Source organism: Salmo salar, chromosome ssa27 (assembly GCF_905237065.1).
Source record: "Salmo salar chromosome ssa27, Ssal_v3.1, whole genome shotgun sequence".
In the NCBI taxonomy this organism is placed as follows: Eukaryota; Metazoa; Chordata; class Actinopteri; order Salmoniformes; family Salmonidae; genus Salmo; species Salmo salar.
In genome coordinates this window covers 18,998,403-19,010,226 of record NC_059468.1, presented here as the reverse complement: position 1 = coordinate 19,010,226, position 11,824 = coordinate 18,998,403, and the positions used below count along the sequence as shown (strand labels likewise).

At 42.6% G+C, this 11,824-nt stretch overlaps 1 protein-coding gene and 1 long non-coding RNA gene across 2 annotated transcripts in view; one reads left to right on the top strand and one right to left on the bottom strand.

The window, feature by feature from the left end:
* The first annotated feature begins 557 nt into the window (after positions 1-557).
* Positions 558-11,824, top strand: part of LOC106588644 (zona pellucida sperm-binding protein 3) — a 32,302-nt gene continuing 21,035 nt past the window's right edge. The window contains exon 1 of the mRNA XM_014177825.2: positions 558-673. Within this exon, the coding sequence (XP_014033300.1) occupies positions 579-673 (95 nt within the window). The 5' untranslated portion in view covers positions 558-578. The remainder of the gene's footprint in view (positions 674-11,824) is intronic.
* LOC123723889 (uncharacterized) lies at positions 1,574-6,572 on the bottom strand. The gene is made up of 3 exons (XR_006762330.1): positions 6,237-6,572; positions 2,687-2,866; positions 1,574-1,885 (listed from the first exon to the last, which is right to left on the bottom strand). It is a non-coding gene; the product is annotated as an uncharacterized lncRNA (long non-coding RNA).

Here is an 11,824-nt window from a genome sequence, read left to right as displayed (position 1 = left end):
TCCTGAGAGGAGTGAGTGAGCGGTACTATAACAGGTCAGAGGTCACTGATCAAGTAACACAGTCAATCAGCCACTTCACTGATAAAGAACCAGCCAGAGTCATTTCACAAAGTGTGTCGCCTACTGTCCATATCTTTCATTATATGTATATTATTCCAGTTGACCAGCTGGCCGTAATTGAGCTGTTTACCAGGTGAGACACAGTGGTTGTTGAAAGGGCTACGCCTAAAAAAAAGGAATTTCAATGTTAGTCACTTCACTTCCTGTACTACAGGAGAGAAGTCATGTCACTATGGGGGAGATGGGGCTCTCTGTCATTGTCTGACAAACCCACCCACTAGACTGACAGCAGACTATGCAGACACTGTGACGTTGGTCCCCTGGATCATTGTCCTTCTAGTTCCAAGATCTCTTTTGTGATGGATAGAAGAAAGAACAGATGATGAAAGCACTCCAGATATCCCCACATATGTAAACAGACTTAGAGAAGCACGCACACACACACAGCCACACAGCAGAGGAACAGTTCAATAAATTGCTGTCTGGTCTCATTCCAAGCCAACAGCTTTACACAGAGCATGCTTGTTTCCACCCTTTATAAGTGGGATTTTTATATTTTGTCACATGTTCATTTTCCCCTGCTGTCTGACGTTTGTCTGTCCCCAAGCCTTGGGTATGTAGACCCCCTTCAATTTTGTGTTTCTGTTGCAATTCCGTGTTACAATTTAGCCAACTGGTGTCAGATTATGTCTATGTTGTCTGCTTCATTCCATGCCATTGGCTTCAGACAGAGCAAGCTTGTATACCGATTACGGTTTTGATCCAGTTTTCTTTGTCAGACTTCAAGACATCAATTTGTCCCTGTCTGGCAGTTGTCTATCCCCAGCTTTGGGGGGATTGAACTTTATAAAACCCCTATTTGTATTCCTTTGCATTTCTGTGTTAAAGACATTGTCTAGGCCTTCCGTTAGAGCTGTATGGGGAACTGAACTTGCTGAGCTGCTCAAATAAGCCATCATGGTGCCCCCGGCTAACTTTTCCTATCTTGACATGTGTGTCTCCCAGGTTGACGCGATAAACAAACAAAAGAGATCTGAGGCAGGCTAAACTCTAATAATTATGGGGCCCCAGCGCAAAAATCACTGCTCATAGCCCCCATGGAGATAGATGTCACAAAATGTTTTACATTCTGCCTTCTCGCTCTGAAATCCTGACAGAGAACCATGGAGAAGCGGTTCCAAACCTGTTTGGAGTGCCTGAGGGAGCAAGTATTTAAAAAAACTACCAACTGGGTCTAAATATGTATAATTCTGTTGGAGGATATCAACAATTGCCACTATTATAGAGCATTAGAATAGTCAGTTAGGCACAGTATGGTAGAACCCTGAGGCCAGTTCTGAGGTTGTTGGGGCAATTGCACATCAGCCTGGTTTCATAAACTAGACGTAACATAGTAAACGAAAATCTGGTACACGAACATTATACTGAACAAAAATATAAACGCAACATGCAACAATTTCAATGATTTTACTGAGTTACAGTTCATATATAGGAAATCAGTCATTTGAAATAAATTCATTAGGCACTAATCTATGGATTTCACATGATGGACAGAGGCACAGCCATGGGTGGGCCTGGAAGGGCATAAGCCCACCCAATTAGAAGCCAGATCCGCCGACTGGGGAGCCAGGCCCAGCCAATCAGAATTCGTTTTACCCCACAAAAGGGCTTTAATAAAGACAGAAATACTCCTCAGTTTCATTAGCTCTCCGGGTGGCTGGTCTCAAATGATCCCGCAGGTGAAGAAGCCAGATGTGTTTGTCCTGGGCTGGTGTGGTTATATCTGTCAGGTGGATGGATTATCTTGGCAAATGAGAAATGCTCACTAAAAGGGATGTAAACAAATTTGTGCACAAACTTTGAGAGAAATAAGGTTTGTATGCCAATGGAAATTTATCGGATCTATTATTTTAGCTTATGAAACATGGAACTAACACTTTACATGTTGAGTTTATATTTTTGTTCAGTATAGTATGACATGTTACGTTTGGTATGGTTACATAACACAGAAGGTTACTTAAAGGCAAAAACTAAAGGGGGTGGGTGGATGGGCATATAACGCGAACGTCTAGCAACCCAAAGGTTTCGTGTTCGAATCTCATCACAGACAACTTTAGCATTTTAGTAACTTTTCAATTACTTAGCTTGTATCCTAACCCTTCCCCTAACCTTAATTATTTTAGCTAACCCTTCCCCTAACCTTACCCTTTAACCTAACAATTAAGCCCTAACTTCTACCCTAGCTAATGTTAGCAAGCTAGCTGACGTTAGCAAGCTAGCTGACGTTAGCATTAGCCACCTAGCCAAAGTTAGCCGCAACAAATTGGAACTCGTAGCATATTGCATGTTTTTCAAATTCATAACAGTGTACATTTTGCAAATTGGTAACATATCATACAAATAGTAATCATAACATATCATACACAATGGATGATGGACATCCACAAATTAATACATACAATACAAAATGTAACATATCATACTAAATGGCGCCGAAGGAGATGGCTGCCGCTTTACGATCCTGGAACCAATTGTGCTATTGAGTATGTTTTTTCAAATTATTTGTAACTTATTTTGTACATAATGTTCTGCCACCGTGTCTTATGACTGAAAAGAGCTTACTCACCACGTACTGGAGGATTACTTTTTCTTCAACGAGACGGACGGGAAGGATTTACTTCAGATGACCGACAAGGCCCTCATCCCCGCCATTCGCAGGAGAAAGAGAAGGAGGTATCAAGGAAGAAGGTCCAGTTGCCTTGTAAGGATCCGTCGCCGAGAGGGTAATCTACCTTTACCATCGGTCCTATTAGCCAAAGTGCAATCAATCAATAACAAAATTGACAAACTACGATCACGTATATCCTACCAACGGGAAATAAAAAACTGTAATATCTTACTGTGCCTTGCAAAAGTATTCATCCCCCTTGGTGTTTTTCCTATTTTATTGCATTACAACCTGTAATTTAAGTGGATTTTTATTTGGATTTAATGTAATGGACATACACAAAAAAGTCTAAATTGGTAAAGTGAAATAAAAAAATTACTTGTTTAGAAAAAATTCTCAAAAATAAAAACTGAAAAGTGGTGCATGCATATGTATTGCTATGAATCCCCTTAATAAGATCTGGTGCAACCAATTTCCTTCAGAAGTCACATAATTAGTTAAATAAAGTCCACCTGTGTGCAATCTAAGTGTCACATGATCTGAGTATATATACACCTGTTCTGAAAGGCCCCAGAGTCTGCAACACCACTAAGCAAGGGGCACCACCAAGCATGTGGCATTGTGAAGACCAAGGAGCTCTCCAAACAGGTCAAGAACAAAGTTGTGGAGAAGCACAGATCAGGGATGAGTTATAAAAAAATATTTGAAACTTTGAACATTCCATGGAGCACCATTAAATCCATTATTAAAAAATGGAAAGAATATGGCACCACAACAAACCTGCCAAGACAGGGCTGCCCACCAAAACTCACAGACCAGGCAAGGAGGGCATTAATCAGAAAGGCAACAAAGATAACCCCAAAGGAGCTGCAAAGCTCCACAGCGGAGATTGTAGTACCTGTCCATATGACCACTTTAAGCCATACACTCCACAGAGCTGGGCTTTATGGAAGAGTGGCCAGAAAAAAAGCCATTGCTTAAAGAAAAAAATAAGCAAACACGTTTGCTGTTCGCCAAAAGGCATGTGGGAGACTCCCCAAACATATGTCAGATGAAACTAAAATGTTGCTTTTTGGCCATCAAGGAAAACACTAAGTCTGGCGCAAACCCAACACCTCTCATCATCCCGAGAACAACATCCCCACAGTGAAGCATGGTGGTGGCAGCATCATGCTGTGGGGACGTTTTTCATCGGCATGGACTGGGAAACTGGTCCGAATTGAAGGAATGATGGATGGCGCTAAATACAGGGAAAATCTTGAGGGAAACCTGTTTCAGTCTTCCAGAGATTTGAGACTGGGACGGAGTTTCACCATTCAGCAGGACAATGACCCTAAGCATACTGCTAAAGCAACACTTGAGTGGTTTAAGGGGAAACATTTAAATGTCTTGGAATGGCCTGGTCAAAGCCCAGACCTCAATCCAATTGAGAATCTGTATGACTTAAAGACTTGCAGCTGCAATGGTGGGGGGGGGGGGGATTCTTCTGATGACATTGAGGAGTACACCACATCAGTCACTGGCTTCATCAATAAGTGCATTGATGACGTTGTCCCCACAGTGACCGTACGTACATACCCCAACCAGGAGCCATGGATTACAGTCAACATCCGCACTGAGCTAAAGGCTAGAGCTGCCGCTTTCAAGGAGCGGGACTCCAACCAGGAAGCGTATAAGAAATCCCGCTATGTCCTCCGACAAACCATCAAACAGTCAAGGCTTCGATACAGGACTAAGATTGAATTGTACTAAACCAGCTCCGACGCTCATCGGATGTAGCAGGGCTTGCAAACTATTACAGACTACAAAGGGAAGCACAGCCGCAAGCTGCCCTGTGACACGAGCCTACCAGACAAGCTAAATTACTTCTATGCTCGCCTCGAGGCAAATAACACTGAAGCATGCATGTGAGCATCAGCTGTTCTGGACGACTGTGTGATCACGCTCTCCGTAGCCAATGTGAGTAAGACCTTTAAACAGGTCAACATTCACAAGGCCGCAGGGCCAGACTGATTATCAGGACGTGTACTGCAAGCATGCGCTGACCAACTGGCAAGTGTCTTCACTGACAGTTTCAACCTGTCCCTGACTGAGTCTGTAATACCAACATGTTAAAGCAGACCACCATAGTCCCTGTGCCCAAGAACACTAAGGTAACCTGCCTAAATGACTACCGACCCATAGCACTCACATCCATAGCCATGAAGTGCTTTGAAAGGCTGGTCATGGCTCACATCAACACCATTATCCCAGAAACCCTAGACCCACTCCAATTTGCATACCACCCCAACAGATCCACAGGCGATGCAATCTCTATTGCACACAACACTGCCCTTTCCCACCTGGACAAAAGGAACACTTATGTGAGAATGCTATTCATTGACTACAGCTCAGTGTTCAACACCATAGTGCCCTCAAAGCTCATCACTAAGCTAAGGACCCTGGGACTAAACACCTCCCTCTGCAACTGGATCCTGGACTTCCTGACGGGCCGTCCCCAGGGGGTAAGGGTAGGTAACAACACATCCGCCACGCTGATCCTCAACACGGGCCCCTCAGGGGTGCGTGCTCAGTCCTCTCCTGTACTCCCTGTTCACTCATGACTGCACGGCCAGTCATCATCAAGTTTGCCGATGACACATCAGTGGTAGGCCTGATCACCAACAACGATGAGACAGCCTACAGGGAGGAGGTGAGAGACCTGTCTGTGTGGTGCCAGGACAACAACCTCTCCCTCAACGTGATCAAGACAAAGGAGATGATTGTACCGGTACCCCCTGAATATAGCCTGCTATTGCTATTTTACTGCCGCTGTTTAATTACTTGTTAATTTGATTTTCTATTTTTTACTTATCTATTTTTTTCTTAACTTTTTAAAGCATTGTGCGTATGTGACAAAGAAAATTTGATATTTAAAAAAATCGGACTTACATACTAAAATTACAAAATGCTCTGAGATCAGGTTGTATACATTGGAAAAGCGCTGAAAGCTTTGCTTCATCAGACCTAAAGAAGGCTCTTCATGTGCTCATCTAAAAGTGATAGACTTGTAGGCCACTGTCTCAAACAATAAATAATCATTAAACATATATATTTTTTAAACGATAGGGCTAACCTGCACATTCTCAGTCATTCCATTCTAAATGATTGTATTGCCATAGAAAGCCCACGGTAGAAACCATAGCTGGCTCGGCCTATAGGTGTCCAATGGGCTTATTATTACGCATATATTTGACAATTACTGTTTAGAAACGAATCAATTTTGCCGAAATCTGACCTAGGCTAATTTAGAGCTACAATTTATAGGTAAAAGGCATATAACTTGCTGTTGACGCATTATTCCGTAGCCTATATTGGATTTAGATTTTTTTTTAAACGTATGACAGTGTGACATTGTAGCCTACAACTATTCCTCTCACATCCCATACAGGTGGTTATGATGTGCAACAATATAACAACAATGTAGCCTATCATTCTCCATCTCCAGTAGGCTACTAGAAGCACTCACCCTCACCAACTGGATCAGTGCGCGTGCCAAGGAAAAGCAGCGAGTCTAAAGTTATGACAACCCAGGCACCATCCTCCTCTCCGCGGGGCAAAAATGAAATTATGCCGCAGTGTGGTGTTTCCTTTTCTTAAAACAGAATAACCAGATCAATTAACACCGACATCGGTCCGCAGCATCTTATTTGGAGCGGGTTTCACGTTCTTCTTGTGGCTCAATGTACGTTTGCAGCGCAATTGAAAAGACCGTACCAATATCTTTGAAAGCAGGGGCGCATAATGCGTACAGGTTTTCTAAACGTTAACAAAGGTGATATCCTAATTATTTTGTGCATTAGATAAAACATATTCCGTTGAAAATAACATGTATTATTTTGATTATACAAAGTTATGGCCAATAATAAACATTATCATCCCCCCAAAATGGTACCGGCGCAATTTTGTCCAATAGCGGAACTGAGAGAATGTGGTTTGTGTTTCGGGAACTATCCTTATCGGATGGTGCTTGACCATGATAACCAACAGGTCTGATTATGGCGTACTAAACGACCTGTTTACGCAGGTCTTCAAGTTTTGTTGATAAGGGGGGTAATGAATGGGCTAATAATCATATAATTAATAAAGGAGGAATTAGGCCTAATGAGCACCTTCTTAAGAGGGCATAGTGTGAGATGGTATTATGTCAGTATTACAGTGTTAACTGACATGTTATTCATTATGTCACTCAGACTGTGGATTCTACTTACTTTAATAAATTTTTTATATTATCAAGCATGCCAACACGTATTAGGCTAGTATGAATTTGCTACGTTGATTAGCCAACCAAAATGCACAAGAGGTATACTCACCCATGTAATTTCTGTTTTACATGACAGTTTTCTATATTATCTGTCTGATAACCTTGCAACCCAGAACCAATGATAACAATCTGTCACCAGAGAATAGATCTGCATCCCAAATTGCACCTCATTCATTAGTGTACTACTTTTGACCAGAGCCCTGTCGGCCCTGATCAAAAGTAGTGGACTATATAGGGAATAAAATCAAATAAAATCAGATTGTATTGGTCACATGCGCTGAATACAACAGGTGTAGACCTTACAGTGAAATGCATACGTACGAGCCCCTAACAAACAATGCAGTTTAAAAAATATAAATAACAATAAGAAATAAAAGTAGTTAAAAAGCAGCAGTAAAATAACAATAGCAAGACTATATACAGGGAGTACCGGTACATAGTCAATGTGCGTTGGCACAGGTTAGTCAAGGTAATTGAGGTAATATGTACATGTACAGTTGAAGTCCGAAGTTTACATACACCTTAGCCAAATACATTTCAATTCAGTTTTTCACAATTCCTGACATTTAATCCTAGTAAAAATTCCCTGTCTTAGGTCAGTTAGGATCCCCACTTTATTTTAAGAATGTGAATTGTGTCACTTCTCTTGCGTTCATTGCACGCAGAGTCAGGGTATATGCAACAGTTTGGGCCATCTGGCTCGTTGCGAACTAATTTGCCCAAATTTTACATAATTATGACATAATATTGAAGGTTGTGCAATATAACAGCAATATTTAGACTTATGGATGCCACCCGTTAGATAAAATACAGAACGGTTCCATATTTCACTGAAAGAATAAACGTTTTGTTTTCGAAATGATAGTTTCCGGATTTGACCATATTAATTACATTTTACATTTACATTTTAGTCATTTAGCAGACGCTCTTATCCAGAGCGACTTACATTAGAGTGCATACATTTTTATTACATTCTTTAAATACTGGCCCCCTGTGGGAAACGAACCCACAACCCTGGCGTTGCAAGCGCCATGCTCTACCAACTGAGCTACAGTGGGACGTGCCAACACGTATTAGGCTATGACAAAAGGCTCATATTTCTGTGGGTTATTATATTATAATTAAGTCTAGGATTTGATAGAGCAGTCTGACTGAGCGGTGGTAGGCAGCAGCAGGCTCGTAAGCATTCATTCAAACAGCACTTTCCTGCATTTGCCAGCAGCTCTTCGCAATGCTACAAGCATTGCGCTGTTTATGACTTCAAGCCTACCTACTCCCGAGATTAGGGTGGCAATACAAAAGTGCCTATTAGAACATCCAATAGTCAAAGGTATATGCAATACAAATGGTATAGAGAGAAATAGTCCTATAATAACTACAACCTACAACTTCTTACCTGGGAATATTGAAGACTCATGTTAAAAGGAACCACCAGCTTCCATATGTTCTCATGTTCTGAGCAAGGAACTTAAACGTTAGCTTTTTTACATGGAACATATTGCACTTTTACTTTCTTCTCCAACACTTTGTTTTTGCATTATTTATCCCAAATTGAACATGTTTCATTATTTATTTGAGACTAAATTGATTTTATTGAGGTATTATATTAAATTAAAATAAAAGTGTTCATTGTTCATTCAGTATTGTTGTAATTGTCATTATTACAAATATATATACTACTCAAAAAAATAAAGGGAACACTAAAATAACACATCCTAGATCTGAATGAATGAAATAATCTTATTAAATACTTTTTTCTTTACATAGTTGAATGTGCTGACAACAAAATCACACAAAAATAATCAATGGAAATCCAATTTATCAACCCATGGAGGTCTGGATTTGGAGTCACACTCAAAATTAAAGTGGAAAACCACACTACTGGCTGATCCAACTTTGATGTAATGTCCTTAAAACAAGTCAAAATGAAGCTCAGTAGTGTGTGTGTGGCCTCCACGTGCCTGTATGACCTCTCTACAACGCCTGGGCATGCTCCTGATGAGGTGGCGGATGGTCTCCTGAGGGATCTCCTCCCAGACCTGGACTACAGCATCCACCAACTCCTGGACAGTCTGTGGTGCAACGTGGCATTGGTGGATGGAGCGAGACATGATGTCCCAGATGTGCTCAATTGGATCCAGGTCTGGGGAACGGGCGGGCCAGTCCATAGCATCAATGCCTTCCTCTTGCAGGAACTGCTGACACACTCCAGCCACATGAGGTCTATCATTGTCGTGCATTAGGAGGAACCCAGGGCCAACCGCACCAGCATATGGTCTCACAATGGGTCTGATGATCTCATCTCGGTACCTAATGGCAGTCAGGCTACCTCTGGCGAGCACATGGAAGGCTGTGCGGCCCCCCAAAGAAATGCCACCCCACACCATGACTAACCCACCGCCAAACCGGTCATGCTGGAGGATGTTGCAGGCAGCAGAACGTTCTCCACGGCGTCTCCAGACTCTGTCACGTCTGTCACGTGCTCAGTGTGAACCTGCTTTCATCTGTGAAGAGCACAGGGCGCCAGTGGCGAATTTGCCAATCTTGGTGTTCTCTGGCAAATGCCAAACGTCCTGCACGGTGTTGGGCTGTAAGCACAACCCCCACCTGTGGACGTCGGGCCCTCATACCACCCTCATGGAGTCTGTTTCTGACCGTTTGAGCAGACACATGCACATTTGTGGCCTGCTGGAGGTCATTTTGCAGGGCTCTGGCAGTGCTCCTCCTGCTCCTCCTTGCACAAAGGCGGAGGTAGCGGTCCTGCTGCTGGGTTGTTGCCCTCCTACGGCCTCCTCCACATCTCTTGATGTACTGGCCTGTCTCCTGGTAACGCCTCCATGCTCTGGACACTACGCTGACAGACACAGCAAACCTTCTTGCCACAGCTCACATTGATGTGCCATCCTGGATGAGCTGCACTACCTGAGCCACTTGTGTGGGTTGTAGATTCCGTCTCATGCTACCACTAGAGTGAAAGCACCGCCAGCATTCAAAAGTAACCAAAACATCAGCCAGGAAGCATAGGAACTGAGAAGTGGTCTGTGGTCACCACCTGCAGAACCACTCCTTTATTGGGGGTGTCTTGCTAATTGCCTATAATTTCCACCTGTTGTCTATTCCATTTGCACAACAGCATGTGAAATGTATTGTCAATTAGTGTTGCTGCCTAAGTGGACAGTTTGATTTCACAGAAGTGTGATTTACTTGGAGTTACATTGTGTTCTTTAAGTGTTCCCTTTATTTTTTTGAGCAGTGTATATAAAAATTGGCCGATGAATCGGTATCAGCTTTTCTTGGTCCTCCAATAATCGGTATTGGGATCAGCGTTGAAAAATCCTAATCGGTCGACCTCGAGTTTACATACACCTTAGCCAAATACATTTAAACTAAGTTTTTCACAATTCCTGATATTTAATCCTAGTAAAAATTCCCTGTCTTAGGTCAGTTAGGATCACCACTTTATTTTAAGAATGTGAAATGTCAGAATAATAGTAGAGAGAATAATTTACATTTACATTACATTTACATTTAAGTCATTTAGCAGACGCTCTTATCCAGAGCGACTTACAAATTGGTGCATTCACCTTATGATATCCAGTGGAACAACCACTTTACAATAGTGCATCTAAATCTTTTAAGGGGGGGGGGTTAGAAGGATTACTTTATCCTATCCTAGGTATTCCTTAAAGAGGTGGGGTTTCAGGTGTCTCCGGAAGGTGGTGATTGACTCCGCTGTCCCGGCGTCGTGAGGGAGCTTGTTCCACCATTGGGGTGCCTGAGCAGCGAACAGTTTTGGCTGAGCGGGAACTGTGCTTCCTCAGAGGTAGGGGGGCCAGCAGGCCAGAGGTGGATGAACGCAGTGCCCTTGTTTGGGTGTAGGGCCTGATCAGAGCCTGAAGGTATGGAGGTGCCGTTCCCTTCACAGCTCCGTAGTTTATTTCAGATTTTATTTCTTTCATCACATTATCAGTGGGTCAGAAGTTTACATACACTCAATTACTATTTGGTAGTATTGCCTTTAAATTGTTTATCTTTGGTCAAACGCTTCTGGAAGCCTTCCACAAGCTTCCCACAATAAGTTGGGTTAATTTTGGCCCATTCCTCCTGACAGAGCTGGTGTAACTGAGTCAGGTTTGTAGGCCTCCTTGCTCGCACACGCCTTTTCAGTTCTGCCCACAAATTTTCTATAGGATTTGGGTCAGGGCTTTGTGACGGCCACTCCAATACCTTGACTTTGTTGTCCTTAAGCCATTTTTCCACAACTTTGGAAGCATGCTTGGGTTCATTGACCATTTGGAAGACCATTTGCGACCAAGCTTTAACTTCCTGACTGATGTCTTGAGTTGTTGCTTCAACATATCCACATAATTTTCCATCTTCATGATGCCATCTATTTTGTGAAGTGCACCAGTCCCTCCTGCAGCAAAGTAACCCCACAACAGGATGCTGCCACCCCCGTGCTTCACGTTTGGGATGGTGTTCTTCTGCTTGCAAGCCTCCCCATTTTTCCTCTAAACATAATGATGGACATTATGGCCAAACAGTTCTATTTTTGATTCATCAGACCAGAGGACATTTTTCCAAAAAGTACGATCTTTGTCCCCATGTGCAGTTGCAAACCGTAGTCTGGCTTTTTTGTGGCGGATTTGGAGCAGTGGCTTCTTCCTTGCTGAGCGGCCTTTCAGGTTATGTCGATATAGGACTCGTTTTACTGTGGATATAGATACTTTTGTACCTGTTTCCTCCAGCATCTTCACAAGGTCCTTTGCTGTTGTTCTGGGATTGATTTGCAC